General features: G+C 41.3%; 1 protein-coding gene across 1 annotated transcript in view; it reads right to left on the bottom strand.

Annotated features, from left to right (window-relative positions):
* Positions 1-20,304, bottom strand: part of ush2a (Usher syndrome 2A (autosomal recessive, mild)) — a 131,843-nt gene extending 111,539 nt beyond the window's left edge. The window contains exons 1-11 of the mRNA XM_029846815.1: positions 19,877-20,304; positions 18,804-19,395; positions 18,456-18,670; positions 18,150-18,368; positions 15,307-15,463; positions 6,749-6,887; positions 4,333-4,396; positions 3,770-3,871; positions 3,509-3,698; positions 2,142-2,356; positions 257-478 (exon numbers count right to left, since the gene is read on the bottom strand). Of these exons, the coding sequence (XP_029702675.1) occupies positions 257-478; positions 2,142-2,356; positions 3,509-3,698; positions 3,770-3,871; positions 4,333-4,396; positions 6,749-6,887; positions 15,307-15,463; positions 18,150-18,368; positions 18,456-18,670; positions 18,804-19,250 (1,970 nt within the window). The 5' untranslated portion in view covers positions 19,251-19,395; positions 19,877-20,304. The remainder of the gene's footprint in view (positions 1-256; positions 479-2,141; positions 2,357-3,508; positions 3,699-3,769; positions 3,872-4,332; positions 4,397-6,748; positions 6,888-15,306; positions 15,464-18,149; positions 18,369-18,455; positions 18,671-18,803; positions 19,396-19,876) is intronic.
* Positions 20,305-21,965: the final 1,661 nt, after the last annotated feature.

The raw sequence follows: 21,965 nt of genomic DNA, 5'->3' as shown, positions 1-21,965 counted from the left end.
TGGCTCTAAATACTTTCCTCAATATTCACTTGGTCTCACATTTTTTACAAATCGGCACCCAAAAGACCCTTGAATGGTTCTTTAAAACTATTACAAAACCTAACTGAAAACTAATGCTGGTGACTGTTTAACACAATATAATTATGCTCTAGTTCTTATTGCAATGATCCTCAAACAAATAAAGATGCTTCATACATCAAAGCAGGTTATGGCTCTGTAACAGAACAGTTGTATATTCCAATGAGTTGTTCCTCACCTGCCACTGATGGTGATCTCCTTGATGGCGTAGTATCTGTGTCGCTGGTTGACTGTAGATTCTCTGGTGTAGTACTGTCCACTCACATGGATCCTGACCTGGCTGGCATGTACCATCTTCTGTAAAGCTGGATTGTTGTAAAAGTCGTTGTAGCCTGGCCTGAGGTTTGGCTCTGGTGTCAACAGGCTGAATGTGATGTTACCACCAGAGAAGGGCACATCTCTGGAACAGCGTAAAAACATATTTACATATTAAACCCATTAAACAAAAGTACATATAAGGGAACATTTCAAATAGGTCACAACCAGTGGAAATGCAAAAACTCCACACTTTTCAACAAATCAAATATAATCTCTGAGTTTCTGATGCCTGTATTCTCCCTGCCTGCCTGTTACACATTTTTCATTTGACTGCAATGAGCACTGGTATTGGAAAACAAATCTCCTAGTTCACTTGTTTATTGGTACTTTACCAGAATCAAAAGGATCACTGTCGGTTTACTCTCAAAGCAGAAAAACCCCTGAAATGAGTCGGTTCTGCTTAAATCTATCCTGCCAGACACTCGGTTCAGTAGAGGTAATGTCTCTTGTAGGATTAAATTTATGTTAAGATATTTTTTTTTAAGTGCAGATCCAGATCAAAGTCAAGATTTTTTTATATTAAATTACATTAATGCCACAGAGAGCACTGTTCTGTTGCCAATGTGAAGCTGAATTGCTCTCATGCCAACTGATATAAAGTACGACAGGGCCAGGACGGGTTGCATGTGAGGTGATTCATTACATGATCTGTGATCAATTCATACATGTTGTATCTTTTGCAAACCGGGGCCTGAATAGAACCAGCTATGCTAGGTTTCAGTGTGTGAACCTGTTTGCATGCGAGAACTAGGGTCCAAGTCTGGTGTTGTGAGACACTGCAGTGCTGTGGGTGGTTAGCAATAGACAAGTCACTGTGAGAGTGTGCCTTTCTATTTTACTTTGATTTTTTTGGGTTTCACACATCTCAGCACATGCACACTCATACATAAAACTGTATTTAATTGTGTTGTCATGTGTTAATGTAGTGTTTTGCTAAGTCCTGCCAGTAATTTCTGTTTAATCTCGTCTGCTTTAAAAGGCCATGAGCACCAAGAGTATACAAGGAGAACGTGTGGCTCTGCACGGAGAGGATGTCTGCAACAGTCTATTAGACTCAGAGTTTATTTCAAACACCATCTGCATTGAGATACTGCAAGCATCTTCACTAAGTAAAGAAAAGCATCCCTTTCATAAGGGCTCGGGAGAAGACCACAACAGCTGTCAGGACCATCTCTTCTTGCCAGCTAGTAAAGAATCAAACCGGAGAATAGAGTTGACCTGGGGAGGCAGTTCCCATAAACTGTCACCACAACATTGCTGAGGCCAGATATGAAGCCTCTGTGCAGGTTGTTCGGTGGGAACGCACCCTCCCCTTGAAGGATCGTGCCAAGGAGGTGAATGAAAGGAAGGGGGCAAAGTACTCTGAACTGCTGGAGGAGTGCCAGATTGATGGGTGGTGAGCAGGTCACAAGCCCATTGAGAGGATTGAACAGTCCCTTTGAAGAGGTGGAGGGCCAGCAGTAAGGCCACAAAGGTGCCAAAGGTCCCCTCAGGGTGGTTGTGGGTCAGGACAGAAGATCTGTGGATGGTTTTAGCGCTTCGTGTCACAGTGGTGACACATTTCAAAGTGACATCAGTGACTGGTTGACATTGCAGGAACAATTGTGGCATTTGGACAAATTTGCCAGCTCACGTGAAATTGCAAGGACGGGTTGAATTTGCCTTAACAAACGTGATCACGAGATCCAGATTTCCTGGAAAGACTGAATAATAAACATATTTTTCCATGTTTACATGGTGCTTACTTAGGTAGCTGCATACAGTTGACCGAGTCTGATTTTAGTAAAGGTCCATTGTTCTGCATTTGAAACACGCTGCAGTTCCGAGCCATGTATTGCCAGTCCAACCATGGCTGCTCCATCCTGTGATCACCGTCAAGGTCAGTGGGGTCAACCTTGCGTCTTTGGATCAAAACGGTCTCAGGCAAGAGGCCCCCGAACTGAACTATCACATAAAAAACCTGAATGACAGAGAGAAAGAAGGTGGCATTAAGAGAGTGACGGGAGCACATCTGCAATGTTTGAAACCACAGCAAGTTCCTAAACACTAACATGGACCAACACATTATTTCCTTTACAGGTGATATTCACTGTTTTAAACTCAAGGGGTTACAAATGTAACTTTTAATAATATCATAAACAGTTTTGAGAAAAAAATACAATGAAATATACAAATGCACAAGTTTACTACATCATATAAAATATATGTGTCTCTCTATGTGGAGGTGTGGATATGGGTGTTAAGTGTTATCTGTCCCACTACAGCATGAGCTGGGACATTGGGTTACACAGCAGGGAGCGCATTAAGCCACACAACACACACACACAACGCGCACACATACATACATACACACAAACACACACACTCAAAGAGTCTTTTATCTGGGGACTTGAGCTGAGCTACAACGTCAGGACAGCTCCCAAAATCCATCTGCCCACACAAATACACACTTCAGAGAGAAGAGGGACGAGTCCTTTGACAGTTCCAGTTTCCACAATGCCCAAATCCACAACTCTCTCTCTCTCTTTGCACCCATCCAGCTCTGTGTGCAACGCTTACAAAGAGGACACTACTGTTCCCTGCACACACAGGGGCAGGCAGACATTTTCCCTAAACAGTCTCCAGTTTTATTCGACTCTTGAAACAAAAATAGGCCAGAAATGAACAAATCAAGGCACTGATGTACCATTTGTATAATGCTGACCCAAAACAGCCCACATTTGCTCGGGTTCTCACTGGGCCAACAGTCTGGGTCTGACTCAAGATTCAACACTTAAGGGCTCAAAAAGAGCATTTTGTATTTATTATAAACTACCAAACCAGAACAGTTATGTCTCTGTCTCAGTGTAAAAACAAACTAATATTTATCCATTTAAAGAACTTGGAGCTTCAATAACATACTTTTACTATTTTTGGCACAGGTTGTTCAAAGGTCAGGACTAAGTTGTGACAGCTAAATATTATCACTTATGCGAACACCACAGACTAGATAGTTGCCTAGTCATTTTGTCTAAAATGATTCCTACATGATCATTATTGATTATAATTATTAGAGGAGAGGAAAAACCTGAAAAACAAGCATAAGTGCTTTATTGCATTGGTGATACAGTACCTGATACTGTCCATTGGCCAAGTCCACTGTAATGGTGACTCCTTCATCCAGCTCCTGTGTGGACATAATTTTAGAAATCCAGGAGGTTCCCATATCCTGGTCATTCATATAACTGAGAGGATGAGCATTAAGGTTCAGCCTTAACACTCTGTCATTGGTGGTGTCCTCAACCCCACTGGGGATGCAGTATCTGAAAAAAAAAATTATGTGCTTTAAACAATAACTGGTGTAAAAATATAGAAAAATTCATCATGTGTCTACCTTTCAACTAGAGGGTGCACTCTTGGGTGGGTTTGAGGACAACGACACTCAGGCTGCGCATGGATTTTGGGCAAGACTCCTGAGTACACCTCCATTATTTCCCTGTTAAAACAAAAACAGCAGACGTAGTAACAACATGAAAACCTGTGCCTTTTCACTACAAAACATGTATGGAAATGAGCAGAAATCTGTCACGTCTACGAAGGAGCAAAATGAACGACTGCACAAATAAAAACCTTGCCTCAATCTGCAGGAGAGGAACTTGTAAGCTCCTCGTCCATACTGTGTGCAATAGATCACTGGTAAGCAAAACACTAATTGTCTTGTATTGAATTCTGCGGAAAATCCTCTGGAAGCAGTATGGATCTTGAGATGCAACGATTAGCTTTCCTCTTCTTTCCTTTAACCACCTCTCCCTTTATCAATGAACACTCTTCTCTTGTTTCTCTCATCATTTCTACATATTTATCTATTTTGGATCAATCTTTTATTGTCATTGATCAAGGCTTCCTCCTTTTTATTCCTTTAAATTGTTCCTCTACATCTCACTGAAGGTAACTCACCTGTTGGCCAGGGTGGCAGGATAAAATCTAAAGTCTTGCATCCAACCAATGAACTGATTAGACCCTAGAGAGAGGAGAAGAGGAGAAAAGAACATAAAGAAGGTGTTAATGGGTTTGTACTCGAGGCAGTGAGTGAGAGGATTTCACAGTATTTAGTAGATTATCTTATCAGTTTCTTGATAGCGGCTAAGCGAGGTTTGTTCAAAGCTTCTCTGAACGGCCAACTTCATGATGCAAAGGCCAACTCTTCCACATCTGCTCTGACAGCAGTTTCATTATCTTGGTTGGTTCACATTTTCCTTTTGAACGAAACATGTTGTCTTTAATTATCAAAAGCAATACGCTGTTGATGTGCAAATTATATAATAGTAATCTTATAACCGACACACAAAATGACACCCTCCAAATTTTTTCTTCTTCTAAATACTGTCAGGGTTTATGTCATAAATTGCAATAAAATAACACTCTGAATTTCTGAGATGGGTGAAATTTGTATTTGTAATCTATGATAAACTTTTAAGTCAACAAAAGAGCAATCATAAACAAAGACTTTTGCATCTGAAACACAGGCCGGAAAAAAAGCATCAAACCAGATTTAGTCCCAACATATCTCCTCCTACAAACATCCATAATGTGGAAACACTGGACAGGACATAAGAGACACAAACAGATGTTGATGCCAGTCCAAAGAGAGTTTTTACCATCCAGCAAACTTCTGACCAGTGTGACGACAACTCTTGGAAGATGGAAAAAAATACCTCTGAGCATTGAAAGAACTCCTACCATGTCTACCTGTGCGTGCATTAGAGTATTTTTAGAGACTTTAGAGTGGATTCCAAAATTGTGCTCGGCAGAAAGAGTGTATGTATGCAAGAATGTGTGTACTTCCATCTGAGAGAGGCTTTGCTCATCTTTGGCCCTGCGACAATGTGAGCAGGCATGTATGGGGAGGGTGTGTGTGTGTGTTTGTGTATAAAATTCAGGGAGTGTGAGAGAGTGTTATGAGATGTAAGTGTGGTAGAACAGTGTGTGGTTGTGCAGCCTCAGGCTTTGGCTGAGGATTTCTTTAGCGTGAGGAAATGGGATTAAGCCCTTCTCTGAAAAGCACTCTCTCTATTGTTACTGGGTAGATGCAAGGTATAAGCCTTAATTCTCTCTTTTCTCTGTAGGTTTCTGTCTTCTCTCTCTGTCTTTCACTTCCTGTAACTCTCTTTCTTCTTCTATGTATTTGTATTGTAAATTGCAGCTAACAGTTAAAATTCCTTTCACTTTCATTTATCTAGTCTGTCGCTGGCTGTAAATCTGCATATAATTGGGTTTTTTTCTTTAAACTTTGAAACCCTTTAGCTTTAGGTGGATTTGAGACCAGTGTTTATTGCACCTTGGTCTCTAAATCCCAAAGTAAAGAAAATTTACAGATCCATACAGTCAAAATCTTGTCAAATCAGTCATATCCAACTTGAATGACACTGAGTCATACTGTGCATGTTACTTCCCAGCAATCTTTCATCAGCAGCTGATTCATGAACCTTAAGGCTGTGCTGTTCTGTTAACAGGGGCTCCTCCAAAAACATTGTTGTTAATCAATACATCTGATAAGCATTTCCATAATCAATTCACTGATCTGAATTTCAGACACAGCCCCCAGCTTCAGCCACCCCCCCCCCACACACACACACACACATACAAACACAAACACACTTTTCCTGTGAGCCAATCACTTATATTGATCACTAGCACTGATGTGATCTTCAGCTGATCAGATGCTACCTGCCGTGAACGTCGGATCAATGCCTGATAAATGAGAAGAAAAACACTCGTTTATCACCCTCCAGATGAACGGATATCATTTTTCTCCCAATTTCTCTCTTATTGACTCTAAGAGGACTCCCGGCACCACCAATCAATCACAGATGTGTAGTTGAAAGAGGGTGGGATAAAAGCAAAGAGGGAAATAAAAGTGGTCATTGACAAAAGATTTAGATAAACTAAGGTAAACTAAATGGACAGTTTGAACCATTAAAGAAAAAATCAAATATCCAAAAAGACAGATGACAGATGTATAGGAAAATTTAACAGGCTTTATGTGATAATGCTGATAAATCACTAACTGTCCAATTAGAACACAAAAACCACAAAACAGTCACAAAGAAGCTCAGAATAACAAATAAACTACAGATCTACAATCTCTGGCCCTTTGTAACTGTAAACTCCCGAGAGCAGAAGTGTTTGAGTGTCTCCCTCTGACTTATGAGACAACATAGGCTAAAATGATATATTATTAATAAAGAGAAAAGTAATCAGTTTAATTTGGATGATTAGTTATTTGACATAAAATCCTCACTGACAGAAGGTTTTTGATGTAACACAAAAGTTGAAGGAAGGAAAACACCTTTGTTAAACCGTCCATATTTACCGTTGGAGCTGAGTCCCACCCACATGGCAGCACCGTCCTCACTGCTGTCAGAGAGTCTGGTGGACAGAATCTGCGTGTCAAATGGGGTTCCATCTTCCTCAAGACCATCCAGGAATAGACTGACATGTCTGTCATGGACCTAGAAATCAGTCAGTGCAAGATACAGATCAATTCCCAGTGTGATTGTGTAGGTTGGGTGACATCACTGTCTAACAACATGTCCATGTTCTGAGTACAAGACTTCTGCGCAATTTTAAATGATAATGTCCTCAAGAATACTGCACCTCCTCCTTGTGCTTGTGTGTATCTGTCTACACCACCGGTGTATTTTTGCATATCTGTACACGTGGGTGTATGTGTGTGTGTGTATGACGGTGTGTGTGAATTATACATACAGCTAATCTTCCAGCTCATTTTCCCCAGTAGCTGAAAGAGCCTGAGGCTAAACTGCTTCAGTCGCAAATTAGCTTTCTGTTTGACCAAAAAGCTTCTCTCCTTCCTTCCGATCTGCTGCATGAATATTAAAACTGCTCCGCAGACAAAAACGTCAAAGCGGGGGCTCCTTTTTTTCCACATCAATCCTAAGCCCAAAAAGTGTACGAGGAACCCCTCGGCCCAATCCCCCACCCCGAGAAAACTTTAATTTGCCCCGCCATGCTCTCTCCTACTGTATCTTCAAATCCTCTGTTTGGGCATCCCAGTAAAAATGTATCACTCCTTTTTGTTTTTAAAGATCTCCTCTCTCCAGTTTTCCCATCTTTACTTTCACTGTCACTCCTTGTTTAGTCCTTCCACCCTCTTCTGATGCTGTCTGTACCTCCCTTATCTGGTCCTATTTTTCATAACCATCTTGACTTCTTCTCCCCTCATCTCACTTCTCTCATTCCTTCATGTTTATCTTGCCCTGTCGCTCTCACTTGTTGTCTGCTCTTTAGGGAAGTTGAAGAGGTGTGAGGAGGGAAATAAGTCCAAGTCAAAAAACGCCTTTAGGGGATGAAGGCAGGCCCAGACAAGCGTCTGCCTCTCAGAGGATAGTTAAGACGCCCAGACAGACACTTTCATGATGGCTGATTGAAGACTGGCAAGCACATGAGAGTGGAAGAGAAAGTGCAGGAGAGAATGAGAGTGGGGGGAAAAAGGAAAGAAGAAAAGACACAGGAGGGAGAAAAAAAGACAGAGCGGGTGTAAGGATGGGAGCTAGAAGAAGAGCCCTCTTTAGGAATCTCTAAGCTGGAGCTATGTGGCTCTTGGGGAGATGTGAGGCGGTTGTCAGGCCTGATGTAAATGAATCCTGAAGCGCTTCATCCTCCTTAGCTGCCACGCGCCCTTTTGAAACACAGCCAACTCCCTTTGTTAGCTTTCAAAAACACTTTCGCTCCATTTTCCCTATGCCCATCCATCTGTTTTTTTCTTTTTTTCACCTCAGTTTCTCTGCCCGTCTTTGTCTTGTTTAGCCAGTTTAACTTGAGAGTTCTTTGTGAACTATAGAAAAAAAGGAGGATTTAAGAGAATTCAATAGCAATGATAACAAGACTCATTTGTACTCGCTCCACTAAGTCAAGATGAAAGGAAATTATTACTTTCAACCACAGTCTACTCTTTTTCCACAGGTGCAGTTTAACCTGAAGTACTAAAGCCACAATAATACCATACATACAAGCTAAAGTAAACCAACACAGGACCATTAACCAAACTTGGGAGCGTTTAAAAAGACATAATTATTGCCATTAACTGAATTTACTAGAAATAGTCATTATATTCTTAATTTCACTATCAATATAAATGCATGATTCTGCAAGGTATTATCCTTCCTAAATGAAAGACCATTACTAAAAGAAAATCCCTTGCACCTTTCCATTGTCCTAGTGAGCAATCTAGACACATGCAGGTTTACTAGTGTTCCATACGTTTGTGTTTTTCATCACGTTAAAGAGATGAATTACATGGCTTTAGACAGAATATGACATCTGGACTCTTCTCCACCTGTGGTCTCTTCATGGTTCCATTGGTACCGAGTCTGGAGGACATCAGTTTTCAACTGAAATGTTCTAACTTTTGTAAAGCTAGAAACTGAAGCCTTGGTGTGAGTTTTATTGCTGAGCAGATCATATGATGTAGCATATCACGCTTCTCTTTTGTAAATCCCTTTTTCTGAAAGGAGTCTTAATTACAGTCATGCTGTTAAACATTTGCCTTGAACTGTGTTCTCAAAAGTTTGGTTACTCTGAGTTGGGTCCAAGCAGCCTGTTCTCACCAAAACCTGACTGGCAATGTTGCCACCTAAGCCCATCTAAAAGCCCAGAGAAACCCAGAGTGGGAAAGCTTTTAGTGATCTGGCATTTTGACTAAAGCTCTTCTCGATTTTCACACTCCTGCCAAGCTACGGCTCAGTACACAATGTGGGCAAAAGACTTTTTTCCCCCTAACATGACTTTGTAACATGGCCACAAAGCTAAGATGCAGTTTAGACAATACAGATATTCAGACAAGAAAACCATATTTTCTTGTGTACAATAAAAAAAACAACACACAACTGCTTACATTTCAACTATCAACTGAAAGGTTTATTACAAAACTTCTGTATCACATGAATTAAAATGGGTCTCTTGGCTCACAGGCCAGGAATGAGCCTGCATCATTCCTCTGATCACTGAAGTCACGCCACCAGCTACATTAGAATGAAAACAAAAGCTAAGAAACTCTAAATTTAATCAAGGAAACATTTCTTAGAACCCTTAACACACATTTTTGATCTGATGAAACTTTAAAATTGTTGCTGTAATCAAATCAGCTGGTGTTTCAGCGCCGCGTGCAGCTCCACAGAAGAATAACTTCATAATAACTTGAAGGCATTCTCAATTATCTGATATGTTGCCAACAGCTTGGAAAATGTCCATTATGGCCACTTGAGGTGACAGTAAGAAACTACTGACTACAAAAACATTTGCACATTCATCTATTACATCAAAAAGCATTAAAGAGAAGAGCAAAAGTATCATTTTCCAGCACATCAGTAGGATTTAAGAAGAAATCCCTCATATACACATCATGTTTTCAGCATGTTCTCATCCTCCTGTCAGCAACCTCATCCATGAACCCGGTCATCAGAGAGAAAATTCTAATCCCAAAAATCAAACTGGATTTCTTCGATTTACATTTACGGTAATTGCTTAACATTTCATAATTCATGCTTTCTTAATCATGTGCACTCACAAATATAACATCCATCTGAACAGCTCAACTTTTATATTGTACACTAATGCCCTTGTGTCTTGACTGGTTTGTGTATCAGTACCAAGATATACTAGTAACCCACAAACTGATTTGTGTGTAGCCTTTTTTTTTAACCATTCTGTCTTCCTGATTCAAACCGGGGAGTTTAATATGTGACATCTCTTGAGCAAACAGCCCGACTCTGTAGGCAAAGCCAGCTTGTTTTAGCTTTGTGTTTTGGTTTAGCCTCATCCCGCTGGCAGTAAGGAAATGTTTAGAGAATCAGGTTTAATGGTTGTTTTTAAAGCAGTTAATAGCTTCTGGACCTCCTGGAGAATTTCATATGCTGGAGGCTGAAGCCCTGGGCATGTTACAAGACAGACACACCCATGAGCATTTCAGAGCCTGGAAACAACTCTATAAACCCTAAATCCTGGAAACTAACCTGCAAATCAACTTCATAATTTCGGATCCACTGACCATTAGAAATCTAGAGGTTTAGAAGAGAAGTTCATGATCAAATGTAAAGGTTGATAAATGGAATAGAAACAACATTTATATATTGTAGCTATCAATGAAATATGGCTGTGATATGACCTTTAGGTTTTAAAGAAGAGGGAAAAATGAATTAAATCAGTTTAGGATTATATTTATGGATAAGGGGTAATATTAGACCTCCATGTTGCTTCTTCAGGGCTATTGTCACATTTTCTTCTTACCCCCACCCCCTTGTTATTAAGCTTCTAAGCAGTCCTGACCCCCTTCACCCCCCAATCATGCATGAACTGTGAGCAGCACTGATGTACAGCCAATATTCTTTCTATCACATTAACACAGCAATACTGTGTCAGGAAAGTGAGAGGAAGAAAAGGGAGCAGAGGGAAAGAAATAAAGAAAGTAGAAGAAGGGAGGGAGAGGAGGGGAGAGGAGAGGAGACACATTTGTTCTACTCATCTCAGCGTTAAAAGATACAATTACCTCTCACAGCATATTATCCATGTTTTATACCAGCCCAGGGCCCCGTGTCGTTGCCTTGCCACGCTTACCACATGTAAGAGCCATATTTTAACACTAGCTATGACAGTTTATTTAAGAAAAGAAAATTGTCCCCTGGGATATGAAGGGAGTGATGAGGAGGGGAGGGAGGGAGAAAGGTGGAAGGACAAAAAGTGTGGGGGGCGGCAACGGGGGGAGGGTGAGAAATAGATTACGCCAAGGTAAAGAGAAAAGAGAATCTGTAGAGAGCGAAGATAAAAACAAGAGAAGGAACATACATAATGTGACATATATCAGCCGGAAGACGGGTTTTTTTTTTTTTTACAGTTAAATGTAAAAAAGCTTCTGAACTGGGGAAGAACTGAAGCAAAATGGATTTGGGGTTATACATTTAGAGGTAACCGTCACATTTATTCAGGGTATTTCACTAAAGACAGGTTCTGGTTTAATATATATATATATATATATATATATACAGTATATATATATATATATATATATATATATATATATATATATAGTATTAATGAGGATTGGTTGTAAAATACTGTTTTATTACAGTTACACTTATTTTACAGCTGTAACCTGTTGTCTGACGGCGCACTGAAATGTTACATTTCTTTGTTACATAATAACAACAATAACAATGATAGTAACGATCATAATAACTACAATAACATTAATCTGAATTCTTACCCCTTCACAAACACACACGCACACGGCTCTCACTTTGATGCCAGTCTGGTGCCCTCGTCTCCTGTGCCAGCAGGCAGAGGGCAACCATAGAGGTGTTCCCTTTACCCCTACACAACAACCTTGCCTCACCTTCACAAAGGTGTGTACACTCACACATTCTCAAAGAGATACACCTGCAGTTAGTGCACACCTATCTATACAAACACACACAACATAAAAACAATCACACACACGTGTTTAGTACCTTTCACAATTTTTCTGAAACTAGTGGGTACAGACAAAGGTGGGAATAATCATATGGAAAATAAACAGTGCGACTGCAATAGTGGTTTTTCATAAACTCTAGGAGCATTAGCAGCAGAATTACTGAAAGGATGAAATTTAGTCAACACACCCAGAATCAGCAGCATTTGAGGAAATGTGCATGGCACCACATGTAGAAGACTACTGTCAGTAAGTAAAAGTATTTTATGCAAAAATAACCTTCATATGTACCCATTTCATTTCTAAGAAATAATTTTAATTCTCATATTGGTTCAACGTTTTTTTCTTGATCAGTCTAAGTGCGTTTTTGGCAGTGAAAGGAATTTTCTTCTCTGTTTTCTGCTTTGTTATTTCCCGTTGGGCATCTTGCATACAAGATTTTTACAAACTACTTTTCTGAGTGCCTTGTGTTTCAGGAGGAGCACATTGAATGGCTTGAATCTAAAATCATTAAAAGTCCCAAAGTCATTTGTGTTTTACTGGTGCTGGGATGTGTCTTTATGCAATGTGGTGCAAAAATGACAATAGTTCAGTTTATAGTTCTGTAGTTCATGGGAAGTCAGTTCGTCTCCAGCTGTTGGGTTATTTGGTCCTTTAGCAGGTGCCTGCAGTCTCACTGTATTTTAAATGATGACCCTGAATGTGCCAGTGGAGCGGACATCAGATTTAACTACAGACCAGGGAACAAAATAGTAGAATAAACTGACAGACTGTATCAGACAGCCTGGGCAGATGAAGCGTGTGTGTGTACGCATCTATGCGCAGCAGCAAAAAGATGCAAAGACTGAGGTGAAATCAGGTCTGTCAGTGCAAATTAGTCAGCTTCTGTCACTACGAGAAGAGTCCTCCAGATGCACAAACATGCCAGCATCTTCCTGTGTAATTGTGCATGAAAAGAGTCCGGGGCAATCAGCCGACACTTTAGTGGCCGAACAGTCTGATAGCGCAGCAGTGAGGGAGATGATTCATGTACAAGACAGTTAACACATTAACTCCCTCCAAAAACACGCACGCAGACAGGCGTTTACAGTGACATAACCCATTTAAGACGTGTTGATCATCTTAGCCGTCAGATAAAGCTGGACAGACAATGCATGTATGTGTGTGTTAAATATTTATGCTGTCATGCAGAGTGTTGATGGGGCCAGTGTGATTTGTTGTGTCCATCCCACAGCCTCTTCTGATCATGCTGATTTGCTCGGGCACAAACAGATGGGTCCCCTCTTGAGCTGGTTCAAACACAGTCAATCACTGGTTCTCAACTAAAGCTGGGCCACATGATTTCATTTAAATGATCTAAATGGTGATATTTTCAATCTATAATCATCCTTCCTCCTATCTTCACAACAGAAGTTGAACAATGACAGATACGCCTGCAGGAACACAGAGGAAACAGAGTCCGCACTGGTCCGACATCGTAACCACAGCTTAACTGCACTGAGCCACCTCCCTCGCTCTGCTCCTCTCAGACCGTCACTCCCCCAGGCTAACTTTTCCTCCACTATTCACTACATCGTTACCATAATCAGATAAGACAACTACCTAGGGAGCACCAGCATCCCTGCAGCACCTTGCTCCTGGCACCGTGTGTACGTGTGTGCCTGCCGAGTGTGTGTCAGTGTGTGTGAAGTGCTCCTGGCACTTGGAAACCCGGATTCCTTTTGACTGTCTTTTTCAGTGTTTTGATCTTTTCAAACTGACAGATGACGTGTGTGTGTGTGTGTGGGGGGGGGGGGGGGGGGGGTGTAAGAAAGCTTATTACCCAGTTCCGTAAAGGGTAATGTCTGTATTGTGGCTGACAAGTCTGCTACAAATGACCACCGAACTGTGAGTACGTATGAGCAAGTAGATAAGCTGCCGCGCATGCATGAGAACTAAAGTGCACGTATGTGAATGCTGTTTGAGTGTCAAGGATGATTATGTTATTCTTCTGAAGGGTCAAAGCAGATCGCATCAGTGTACCATTAAAGGCTGTCTGATTCAGGAAGGAAACTCCTCGGAGCCACAGCGATGCTACGTGGTCCATGCTACGCACACCACACATGGACACGGTGAGACGCGTGACGACCTGATGTCTACAGGGCATATGCGTTTACTGTAAAGCAAAGCCACCAGCAAGCCCACATTTAGACAACACACTTGACTGCCAAATTACCGTACCAGGCATCAACACCAATCAGCCAGCCAGAAAAATAAACTGTCACGTTAGATTTTCAAGCGAGCCGCAGTTTCCCTGTTAAGTAGTGGTCAACGCTTATAAATCCTTCCCCCTCTGGCCTTTAGTCAACAGCGGCTGATATCCATTGACTTCTTTTATGTACCTGTGTTTGGCACCTAAATACTCTGAGTATTTAGTATTTATGAGTATTTCTGAGAAGTAGAGATATACCAGTAACCCACTACTGAATAAAGCATTTTACAATAAAAAAAAATATACATTATAATGATCAAAAAAATATATTTTTTACAGTTTCAAAATGATATCAATGACAGTAACCATAATTACTTGAACAACATAAACAATATAATGTGCTTATATTTATTGAACATTTTAAGTAATGTATAATAGCATTTTTGATATAGAAAAAAATGGAGCAGAAACTGTTTTAGATTTAAAATAGAACATTTTTTAAGTGTTTATCACAATTAAAAATTGTAGTCTGCAAATCGATGTCCCTGCTTTCGCTTACTCACTCGTGCACACACACAGACACACACAGACACACACACACACACACACACACACGGCCTCCAGACTCTCTACTTCACTAGATGATATTTTAAAAAGCTCAGAGCTCATGAAAGACTCTTTTTGTTCATGTCTCATGTTTCCTCATGATGCTTTCTTACATTTCGTGTTAATGTGTGATTTAAGGTTGACTAATTCAGCAAAAAGATGACAGAAAACATGAAGAAGGAAATGAATCTTTTCTAAATTCCAGGTCCCCGACAGAAAACAACAATGACTCCCTTGTTTAAGGCACCTAATGTGTGAAAACAAAACATCGAATCATGTTTAGTTTCTCTTTTCTTTTTAAAATGAATTAATGTGTGCATGTCACAATCCTGACAAGCACACGTTTGGATGCACACATCATGCCTCCTAGTTTTAAAGATCCTCCTTCCTGAGCTGTATGCATTCATTAAAATAAATCTAAATAATTCAGCACCGTGTGCAGGTATTCTTTCACTCATCTTCTCTCTGTTACTGCAAACAAACCACTTGCTGTATTAAGGACTGTTGCTGACTTGCTTTCACCTTAGGTTGCCTTCACACTTCGCAATTCATGCCATTTCAATTTATTTTTGAACTTTTATCAGCAAAAATCACCTGTCATATTAACATATATGCCATTCTTTAGCCGGGCACTTTGTTTAATGTTTGTTACCTGTAAAACAAGGTGAGTCCAGCTCTCCAGAGGGATCCTGCCCTTGGTCCTGAAGCTGATGGCCAGAGGAGTTTGGCCATGTCGCAGGGTGAGGGCTTGATCAGACAGCGTCACAGAAAACAGCAACCCCTCTGCTGAACTTTTCTCCAGCAGCATCCTAGAGAAAATTAAAATATAGTGTTGTTTCAGCTGCTGCACCGTCCAGTTGGGCCACATCAGCTTTAAAATTTCAATCAGAAACCTGTAGAAAGGTTTGAGGAAGTGACTCTAATGCTGCTACAGTTTCTCAGTCTGACATTTACAGACACATCATCAATATTTTACATGACTGCTAACTTTCAGCTTCTGCTCTGGCTGCTGTCAGAGACGCACCCTGCATGCGTCATTTTTACCACCATCTCTGACATTTTATAGGAAACCATGGCTTTTATGAACCTACAGCCACATACGAACCTCATAAATCTGACATTTGCATGAGAAAGCCCATATATACATGCTGACACCTGCACAAGCAAGTAAGACTGTGTGTAGAAACATCTCATAGGAGACGGTGGTACTGGAAAACTCTGGACAAACCTTGAACAGGAATTAAACACTTGCACCTTGAGTTTTCATCATGAGTGTTGCTGCTGCCCTGTGATTCCTGCTCTCCAGCTGATAACAAGTTCTAAAAACTCTGGTTTCTGAGAGCAGGTGGCCCTGTTCATTGTTCAGACAAGGGGAGAGATGTGAAATCAGAGAGAGTGGGGGAGAGAAAGAGAGAGGGGTCAGGAAAGATGGACAGAGGTGAGGATAGAGACCTCCTTTCATCTGGCTTCTTTGATGGCAACAATGATCGTCTCCACAACAAAAGACTGATGGCCAACAATGGCAGCAAAAGGGAGAGGGAGAGTGGGTGAGAGAGGAGGGAAATATTACTCCCATTCAGGTGCATTCACTCATACAGGTGTCATGTTCAGAAGACCAAGACAACAAGATGTTTCTGCCATCAGAAGCCCAGATAACTCCACCAGCAAAATCAGAGAATGCAACTTCAAAAGTGCTTTAAATCCTCAGATTTTTACTTAAAATCAGAATCAAAATATAAAATCTGGCATGAGGTCATAGGTCGGACCTTGAATGGGGCCACTAAAAAGGTTCTCAGCTTGTTCTTGTGTTACATTGCTTGTTCTCTCTTCCGTTACATAGTGCATAGTGCATAGAGTTTAACTGCCTACCTCAGCGCCAAACCACTGACCAACCACTGTCCAACCACTGTTGGACTCTGAAACCTGTGTTTGAAGCCATCCTAATTACCATTTTTGGGTGAACAGCTTCTTTACATTTTAGATGAGCTTAGATTGCAGGCCAGATTCTTTTTTTGTGTGTAGGTTTCTTGTGGGTCTACATGAGCATCAGTGTAATCTGAGTATGTGTAATTTTGCACCGTCTTGTGACTACCTGAACCCCACTAGAGGAGTACACCACTCCTCACTCAACTCAAGTAAAACAAGACTGCTGGAGGTCAGCTAGTAATGCTAACCAGAGTACACCTGAACTGTCAGCTGCGTCCATCAGATTTCAGTTAAATCACAGCTGAACATTACAGGAGGTACATGAAGAATTAGCAATACATTCTCTGAATACTATGAATTAAAATAAAACACACATTTCATAGTAGTGAAAGTCAGTGAAATGTGTACTTACACAAAACACTTACAAAACTTACAAAACCAGTAAAAAAACAGCCGGATCAATGCAATGAAAAACACAATCTTGTAAATCATTTTAAAAACAAACTGAAGACTCAAACAGTGTCAATCCTGCCGTTCCTGTTAAGCTGATGGCAAAAGCCCTTCTGACACAAACACAACCTGTCTGTATACAACTGGCCCAACACCATCTACACTACCAGGACCCAGATGCAGAAACATTTGTAGCTCTTTAAAAGAAATCAAAAATACAAAGCAGCACAGTTTGGCTCAGGGTGCCAAAAAGTGCTGATTTCTTTGCTGTCTTGGGCTAGGTTCACACTGCAGACCTGGACAGCAAAAGGAGAGATGAAATCTGGGTTAGAAACCGACCTGCTCCACTCTCTCCTCATTTGTTTTCTTTCATTACCTCAGTTTAAACATCCATGTTGCCTTTTTAGCCAGTTTTCTAGATCATTTTCATATGATCTAGAAAATCACATCAGATTATTGTCTCGCCATCAGAGTCTTGTGGAGAGGCGCTCACAAGCCTTCACATCCCGACAGTGACACCACAAAAATTTGGTAAATTTTGGTAAAGATTCTTTCTTCTTCTATTTTCTCATTCTAACTGCCTCTACTGCTCATTGGCTTAAAAAGGAGACAGTAAACACCAGCCTCAGTAGCCTTTGTGTTTACCTCCGTGTGTGCAGTCATGTTCATCTTCAGCTGGACAGGACGATAACATGGGCTACATTTAAAAACACCCAAATAAAAAATATATATATATATATAAACAAATACAAAGTGAGACTCGGGGCCTGCGGTGTGAGCGTAGCCTCATTGTGCTAAGATTGAATTGCATTCATCAATCATTTACACCACTTAACTATGCCTGAAGGATTTGTTTGTTATGGTCTGCAGACACTAGGATGAGTACAAGGTAGGTAATTAATACTAAGTAGTAGATTTTCAGGGGTAAAAATGCACTCAAAATGACAACATGCACCAGTTCAAGACACTTAGAAAACACCAAATTACCACAGTACAAGTGCTCCCAGTGGAAAATAGTTCAGAACAATTTTACCTCACACACAGAACTGAGTACAGTGGGAATTTATTCAATTCAGAACAACAGGTAATGGCTGCTTTTACAGTTTAGATCAAACTCACATTTCTTCTGAAGATCTTGGTTTTATCCACACTGCCAGGGTGAGGGAACCCAACACTCCTAGTTTCTGTGAGGGGGGAGAGAGCACACATCCAGACCGACTGGGCTGAAAAAGCACACTACTGGATCCACCAGAGATCCTCTCTGAACTGGAACCGCTTCTATTTTCCGTCTCAGTCCCAGGACGAGTGTCATTAACGTCTTCGGTTACACAGTTGCTCCTGAAAAACAGTTTTAATGTCAAAAAATGCTTTAACCTCACTAGACTCCATTAACAACACTCCTCTAAGATGCTACATATGTAGAACCTGTGGGAGCGCAGCAACAGCGGCGCAAACGGAGGTGTGCTGGACCTGTAGGGACAGTCCTGGACACAGAAGGCCTGATAACATGTCACCAAATCATTGTGAGAAGATGCTGACTGACAGTAGCTGCTCCGTTCAGGCAGACCACAGGTGGAACGAGACGGAAAGGTAGAAATAGGCTTGTAGGCTGCAATGTTCTCCATCTGTGGGAAGTTTCCCTGAGTGGAAAATTCATGTATTATGTCTCTGGACACTAAACACACTTGATTCAGTTAACAACAAATAAATAAACAAATTAAAAATAATATATACTCTACAGACAGTGGCCAGTCCACAATGAGCATTTCCTACCTGTGATGAAACCGATTCTGGACACAGACTGAAGAGGAGGACCATTAGCCAGAAGAAGATATGAGGCCATTGTATAAATTTTACCATGGTTTTCAGGTGAAATGGATTGGCACAAATAGGCCACCTCTTCCTTCTTGCTTTCTTTAGTGCACCTTCTATTTTTGCTGACAGCACAGCACCAGGATTGTAACTAAGGTGGACTCCACACTTATATATTTCTCTCTTATCTTGTCCTGTATTTAAATTCATAGCTCTCTGCTGAATCCCTCGCAGACCTTTGAACTCACAAAACTGTACAACCAAGTTTTTTGGGGTACCCAGTGAGGTCCAAAGTTCTCCAATCTTGAATACGAGTTCCTTAAGGTTCCTTGAGGTGGAGGGATCTTCTGGATCCAAAGCTTCCATCAGAGGACCTCCAGCCACACCTAAATAAGTGATGACTCTCATGGATTCATGGTTCCAGTGGTACTTTTTTACAGGTCAGTGCCCCTGGGGCGAGGCCACAAAGCTTAACTCTGTCACACTGCTCCTGTCCCTCACACACACACAAACCACATCCAAAGCCTTCACATGATAGGTAGGATTTCACAATCTAGAGGGGGAAAGAGGAGAAGGAGAGAAGGGAAGTAAAATGTGCTCAGACCAAAATCCAACACGAGACAAATCTGAGGAGAGTGAAATGTCATGCAGCCCATTCCCTAACCAAAGCCTAGACTATCATGTACAGCTTGATGGAGGCACCGCTCAGCTGATACTGCTACATTGCTTTCCTCTTTTCTTCGTTTTCCATTGAATTAAACATGTCCCCTTTCCCCCCTGGCACCTGGCATCCAGGTTATTATCCAACTGAATGGGTTTTCACCCAAGTTTGTTGGAAATTGAGGCTTAAGCCAAAGACGTCTTCATTACAATACTTATAAGCTTCAATTTCACATTTTGACACACAGAAAGAGGCCAGCAGTGCAGTCATCGCATTAGTGTGCATTCCACCCTAAAACGCTCAGGTCTACCTAATAATGCCGCCCAATACTGGTCAAATTTGTAAATAACACGTTAAATATCCCCGGGGTTACCTGCCCTTGTGGATTCTCAGCACAAAACTCGATTTCCATCACAAGGAGAGCGTTGAAGCGCTTCAACCTGTTGCTCCCGGGACAACAAAAAGTATCTGGAGGTGTGTTTGTCCGCACACCTGTCAACACTCCGCTGACGGAGGAAAAATAGTCCTCTCCAAACCTGACTCCCTGTAATCATCCGCCTTCCCGCCTCCAAACTTGGAATACAACCTGAATGGAGGCTGAACTTGACTGAGCTCTTCTCTTTTCCCTCGTCTCTCATTCAGAACACGGTGCACGCGGCGCTAAGGAGATTACCGCGAGACACCATCTGGCCAGCAGCGCGCGAGGCGGCAGGATACCGCGCGCAAAGTAACGAGGTGGTGACGTTACACCGCAGAAAGGAGAGTAACGGGAAGTTCCCAAAACACGGGGCGACGTGTCTTTCAGAGAATATTAAAAGCTGTGATGCATTCTGGTGGTAGGAGTGCCCCCGACCCACCTCCGCATATGGGGGATGAGTCTGTAAGGGGGAAGGGGCTGGGGACGCTCCGGCCGTCGCTAGGAAACCGTGATCTGCTGCAGCCACAGAGGGTGGGTGGGCAGCAACGAATTAAGAGGGTCCCATCAGTCATATGTGAGTAAATAATTAGGCCAGGGTTAACCCTAACCCTATCCGAGGGTAAAAAATACCTGAGAAAGTGCTGCTTCATACAAAAAATACAGCTCCAGTTTCACATGTACCGTGTAGTCAGAACACCACCGATGTAGGATTTGGGTTTTTGCTTGTTTTGGGGGTTCAGTGGTAAAATATTTGGTAAAATATGGCAAATGAGCTCCAGATACTGTGGCAGGACCAGTGCATGTCATGGCAGGATCAGTACATATGGCAGGACCAGTACATGTCATTGATGTGCCCAGTTGTGTGTAGCTGGAAATGGTGAATTTGAGAAAAGATGTTTCAAGTGTTTGGGCAATTTGAATTAATTTATTTGTAGCTTCTCTAAATTCTTTTATCATTAGAGGACAGCAAGAAGGAACCTCCCGATACTGGTGTTGGCTTCAGGACAGTCACCAAATGATGCCATAATCAGAACTCACTGAGCTCAGACTGCTAAAAACAACCGGACGGGCTGATCTGGAATCAATAATAATGTGTAATTGATGAGGTATCACAGAAATATAATAACAGTTTCAGCCCCTTAGTCCTTCTCATCTTGTGCCATTATCTCCATTTGAGAGGAAGCAGAAATTAAACCATGTTTAATTGACAGCCTCATGTCTTGCAGAGGTGTCTTTCTCTTTCAGCCATTTCAGCGCTGTCACCAGGGACACAGTAACCTGTGTGCTATTAATTAGGCATTGGTAACAATTAACCCAGAATCATTAATTACAGGACATGTCAGTGACACATCCCTGCATGCACTATTGACCACATTTCTACTTTACACACTAACACAATGTAAATGTGCAATACACAAAGTTTTTCTATATTACAAGTGCAAACATATAAGAAAGCCTCAGAAATCTTGCTTATATTTCACAAAGCTGAACATCCACAAGCAAAATGTCAACAGTTCTCCCTGTAGCAACACAACATGCAGCCAAGAATTTTGTATAATTTAGTCTTCTGCTCCCCACTCCCCAGCTGAACTGTGTAACCACCCCCCCCCCCCAAAAAAAAGAGCCTCTCTTATATTTTTCCCTGCCGACAAGTTTTTACGTTATCATACTAATCGCGTTTGAACAGCTGCAATTTGCTTTGGTTGAACAAAGGCATTCTAACTAGGTTTTAATTAAGTGTTCCTAATGACCTTAAGGAGATTAGAGGTTCGCCTTCTAATCAATACTAGGCAGAGAGAAGCAAAGGGAGGGGAGGGGAGGTGGCTGGGGGCGAGGAAAGAGGGAGAGGGGGAAAATAGGAAAGAAGATGAGAAGGAAGGTAAGTTATTAGAACTGAAATTAAGGGAGTTTTCTTTAATTACCAGCAAAATAAATGTATAGTTGTTTAAAACAATAAATGTAATCATATGCATTTTCAGAACATTCTTAAAAATATCATTTGTCAGGGAAACAGTTGAAATCCTCCCTTTTAAGTGTTTATCCT

This window comes from Takifugu rubripes, chromosome 13 (assembly GCF_901000725.2).
Source record: "Takifugu rubripes chromosome 13, fTakRub1.2, whole genome shotgun sequence".
Lineage (NCBI taxonomy): Eukaryota > Metazoa > Chordata > Actinopteri > Tetraodontiformes > Tetraodontidae > Takifugu > Takifugu rubripes.
Note: the sequence above shows the minus strand (reverse complement) of the source record. Positions and strands in the feature narration are given on the sequence as shown.